Raw genomic sequence first — 5,403 nt, forward strand, 5'->3', positions numbered from 1 at the left:
CAAGAAGATCTCTTTCATTTCAGTTAATCCCAGATCCAATCAAGTTGACACCCAGGATTAGCCATCACAGTTTGTAATGCTAATTACTTTTGCCTTTACTTCTCCTTCACATCTCCTATTCACGATTCAAAGACTTTCTTTTCCTTCTTGAGATAAGAGTTATGCCATTTGGGAGTCTTTTAGATAAACTGACTGAAGGGGTACTCCAATTGCCTCACCCTGCGTCCCTGTTCAGCATGTACGAAGCCAGAGCAGTCTGCATCCCGATTCCCTACTGGCAATTTGGGTAACCTCTTCAGAGGATGGTGTGATAAAACTAGGAGGTAGGAATTGGTTAGGCAGTTAGGATAAAAAGACTCCAAAGAAAAGTAGCCAGTTTCTTGGCTAAAACTCACAATGTCCTTGGGCCTCTTAGCAACCTACTCCATTCCAAGGCCAGAAATGTTGAAAATATTTGGGAGCTTTTATCTAATCCTTAAAAGATTTTAGGGTTACCTCTTCAGGAGGGGGAATTGTTAGAGTAGCCAAAAGCCCCATTTAAAAAAAAATTAAAGAAAAGTACATGCTGGGCGTGGTGGTGTACACCTTTAATCCCAGCACTCAGGAGGCAGAGGCAGGTAGATCTCTGTGAGTTCAAGGCCAGCCTGGTCTACATAGTGAGTTCCAGGATAGCTGGGGCTACAGGGAGACCCTGTCTCAAAAAGACAAAAAAAAAAGTGATGGGGAGATATGGGAAGAGTTGGACAGGAGGGGTGGGCATGGATTTGATCAAAACACCTTATATGCATGTATGAAATTCTCAATAAATTATTTATTAAAAAATATATATGATCTTTTCTTTTTAACACTGAGCTGTTGAATACCAACTCACAAAATTCCTTCAACACTTAATTGACTCTCATGAGCCAGCATGAGTGAGTAAAACAGCATGCCAGTGATGTACTGACACACTTACAGAAGGTAGGTCAGGGTGGCAAAATCAGAGGCAGAACAATGAAAGTGGGTCTGTGGGACTAAGTCCATGTCGTTTTGTGAAATAAACACCCTGGGCAAAAAGGACAAAGTAGCTGGGCATGGTGGTGCACATCTGTAATTCCAGTACTCAGGAAGTAGAAGCAGTAGGATGAGGAGTTTGAGGCCAGCCTGGGCTACATAGTGAGTTCCAGGACAGATGGGACTATAGGGAGACCCTGTCTCAAAAAGACAAAAAAACAAAAAAAAACAAAAAAAAAACCTGGCATTGCATCTGGAATACCCTGGATCATTCCGTATGTTTCGACCTGATCAAAAGGCAGGGGAAGTGAGTGCTCACGTTTTATAGATGAACGGTTTGCAATGCTGAAGCCTGAGACGTTCCTGGGGTGGAACCACGGCAGGTGTAAGGCCATTTTTACACCCTCTTGCATCTTGATCCGGGACACTGTGCCGTTGCTGCAGAAGATTCCAATCTTCACCTCAGTGGCATCGATTCGGCCACTGATAGAGTGAGTGACCCCATCTGTGCAACTCTCGCCAGGTCCAATCTGCCTCAAGCGAGGGGCAGAGAACTGTAGCTCGAGGCCAATGCTCTTATGAGCTCTGACATCCCAGATGAAGGTTCTGTTGAGAGTGGGCAGCTCTGATGTGGAGGGCTGAAGTTTGACCTCCCCAAAAGGACATGGGCCTGACATGCAGTCTGCAAGAGAGACACAGAACAATTAAAAAATTTTTTGATTTATTTTTATTTATTTATGGGTATAAGTGTTTTATATACATGTATGTAAGTGCACCCATGCATACAATGCCTGTGAAGAGGGCATCAGATCACCTAGAACTGGAGTTATGGATGGTCGTTAGCTGCCATGCGGGTGCTGGGAATCGAACCCAGGTCCTCTGCAAGAGCAGCCAGTGCTCTTAACCACTGAGCCATCTCTCCAGCCCAAGAACAATTTTTATCACAGATGCTACAAGGCCACATGCTGCTCCCTCTCGGTCCCCTGTAGTAGGCTCTTTGGGAATGTGCCCAGGAAGCTTTATCAGGCAGATGCACCCACTCCGTGCTTCTCACTGATGGGTCTTTGCTGAGGGGTTATCTCAGCAGAGGAGTTATTTTGGACCAGGGAAACCCAAGAGGTCTGGTTGTCTTCCCATTCCCACTCCCGTGAGGACTGCATCACATAGCTGATTTAAGCCTGCTGTAGGACAAGGCTCAGACTTGGGTGCTTTGGGTGGCACGACCTGAGGCTGCCATTGCATCACTTCAGCCCTGGAATATTCTGTATGTTTCACCCAGGAGAGGCTGGACTCCAGCTACAACCATCGCCCCATGCACAGCTTCCTTCCTCCCAGGCCGTCTACGGCTTCCCTCCTATTGGATTTCTTCTGGGAGCATCTCCTTGTGGTGGTTAATCTTGATTGTCAACTTGACAGTATTCAGAATCACCATGGAAACAAGTCTCTGGACATGTCTGTGAGAGATTTTTCTTTTTTGGATTAGGTTAGTTAAGGTGGGAAGACCCATCCTAAATGTAGGTGGCACCATGCCCTGGGATGGGGTCCTGGACTGAAATAAACAGGAGAAAGTGAGCTGAGTGACAACGTTCATCTCTCTCTGCTTCCTGACTGAGGGCGCAATGTGACCAGCTGCTTCTTGCTCCTGCTGCCTCATCTGCAGCCAGGATGAACTGTATCCCTTGGAACTCTGAGCTAAAATTAACCCTTCCTTCCTCTGTTGCTTTTGTCAGGTATTTTGTAACAGCAATGAGACAAGTAATACAGAGAATACCACAAAAATCTGCATCTGAGACTCTGCAAGATACCTCCTAACAGCACTTCCCAGGCACGGTGTCCAGTTGGTGGCCTCTCACCCACACTCCTAGGAGCCACAGGAGCCTGCAGCTTGGGATAACTTACTTCTTCCACTGTGGTTTCAGTTTTTAGGGTACACTGCCAAGCTCCACCTATCTATTAAACTTCCCTTCCACATCTTTCCCACATGCTGAGCACACTCACACATAGCTACCCTGGTGACCTGACAGTGCAGTGAGCTTCCTCTCTTGTAGTTCTCTGACTACTATCAGCACTCCAGGGGAATTCTTTTTTTAAAAAAATATTTTATTTATTATTATTATTATTATTATTATTATTATTAGTAGTAGTAGTAGTAGTATTTTGTGTATGAGTGTGTTGCCTGCATGTTGGTAGGTGCACTTGTGTCGTGCAATACCTGCAGAAGCCAGAAGAGAGCTTTGGATCCCCTGGAACTGGAGTTTATGAAAGGTTATTAGCTGCCATGTGGGTGTTGGGAATTGAACCTGGGTCCTCTGCAAGAGCAGCCAATGCTCTTAACTGCTAAGTCATCTCTCCAGCCCCCAACAGGGGAATTCTTTTAAAGCTAGTAACTAATTACATCCTTTGATACGCTTTGTTTTCTAAGCCTTTTAAAATAAAGTGGATGTTACTATCAAGTGGGAAATAAGAGGAAAGATTGAATAGAAAGCAGGCAAGGCCACTTGAGGATTTTTATGTTGTACCCAAAGAGTGTGAGGGAGCAATGACCATTGGCCTGTGTAATTATGAATCTGTGGATCTCTAATCTCTACCCATGCTCCATTGGGAAGCTTGAAAGTCCTGTTGATGGAGCCAGGGGTGAAGCTCAGTGGGCAAAGTGCTTGCCATGTCAACATAAGGACCTAAGTTTAGATCCCAGAATACATAAAAAAGCTGGGCATAGGGCTGGGGAAGAGGCTCAGTGCATGAACTACTCACTATGTGAACATGAGGACCTCAGTTCAAGTCCCCAGCACCCCCATAAAATGCTGGGCATGGTTGTGTGACTATAATCCCAGCACTGGGGAGCGGAGACAGGTGGACCCCAGCTTTTAGTTCAGTAAGAAACCCTGTTTCAAGATAACAAGGTGGAGAATGACAGAGGAGGACATCAGTGTCCTATTTTGGCTTCTACATATATGCACATGGGCATGTGCACCTGTGCATTCATGTGCATGTACCACACAAGACACACACACACATACAAAGAGACACACACAGACACACACAGATACACACAGACACACATGTCAACTCTAAAGAGAATTACAGGAGAACTCTGGAGCAATGTAGGACCTCTGAGATCACTCATATCAAACCTCACATGTCTGCAAAGCAGTCCTGGAGTTTGAGTCATATAGTCAGTACAGAACATAGTAATCCCAGTCTGAAGCTGGGCTGAGTGTGGTCAACCTGTATAGTCAAACCAATAAAAATGGGTCAGATAAAGTGGTGACTAATATGGCTAAAATTAGACTTGTATGGTGATAAAGATCGTAGCTTTCTTTGGAGTCCATGGAATCTTTGTTGTATATATAGAGCAGCTCTTAGCTTCCCACCCTTTTCATTTTTCATTCATTCATTCATTCATTCATTCATTCATTCATTTGTGAGTAGCTGTGTGGAGGTCAGAGGACAAGTTGCAGGAGTGGATTCTCTCCTTTACCATGTGGGCTCTAGGGATTGAATTCAGGTTGTCAGGCTTGGAGGCAAGTAGCTTAACCCACCGAGGCATCTCAGTCACAGTTCACCCCTCCCACCACCACTATTTTTCACAGTCCTAGGGGAACAGCTGGTTCTGGCTGGTTCTTTCCACTGTGGGATCTTAGTCCCTACTGAGATAGAGCTCCTCAGCCCTGGTCCCCTAGACCTACACATATGCTTGAGCATATGGTTTAATTCTGTACCAAGAACTAGTCAAGAAGCCCTGTCTTCAACCTCAGTTCTGTTGCCAGACACAACACTGGGAAGTGAAAGTTGTGTTTGTCACCAAGAGATCTGGCTTACAGGACAAACATAGATGAAAGTGGTCCACTGACAGGCATGGCTACAAATCTGCTTTCTGCCCAATGCAAAAAACTCAAGTCAAATACTTCCTCCATGTGATAGGATTATAGAAGGGCTGTTATGTCCACTCAGCTTTTATGGGGTCGATAGGGAGGAGTTTAGGGGGGGATCCAAACACTAATCTTTATGCTGTATGGCAAGCTCTTTACCAGGTGAACATCTCCTGGGCCCCAGCTGCACTGTTCCCAATGGAACAAAACTACTTTGGACATCTTTGGTTGCCATGTACACAGACATGCTTCATTCTTTTAACAATAACATAGCATTACAAAGGCTCTGTCTGTGTATCAATATTCTCTGTAAGGACTTGATGTTTTAATTCCAATTGACTTAAACTGAAAAATTATTTTTGGGGAGAATTCACATTTAAAAAATATGCAGTTATCGGGCGTGGTGGTGCACACCTTTAGTCCCAGCACTTGGGAGGCAGAGGCAGGCAGATCTCTGAGTTCAAGAACAGCCTGGTCTACATAGTGAGTTCCAGGACAGCTGGGGCTACAGGGAGAACCTGTCTCAAAAAGGCCAAAA

At 45.0% G+C, this 5,403-nt stretch overlaps 1 protein-coding gene across 1 annotated transcript in view; it reads right to left on the minus strand.

Moving 5' to 3' along the window:
- Cdcp1 (CUB domain containing protein 1) overlaps window positions 1-5,403 on the minus strand; it is a 31,192-nt gene that overhangs the window by 18,778 nt on the left and 7,011 nt on the right. The window contains exon 3 of the mRNA XM_008849516.3: window positions 1,313-1,675. Within this exon, the coding sequence (XP_008847738.1) occupies window positions 1,313-1,675 (363 nt within the window). The remainder of the gene's footprint in view (window positions 1-1,312; window positions 1,676-5,403) is intronic.

Source organism: Nannospalax galili, unplaced genomic scaffold, assembly GCF_000622305.1.
Source record: "Nannospalax galili isolate Female #2095 unplaced genomic scaffold, S.galili_v1.0 scaffold443, whole genome shotgun sequence".
NCBI classification, from domain to species: Eukaryota; Metazoa; Chordata; class Mammalia; order Rodentia; family Spalacidae; genus Nannospalax; species Nannospalax galili.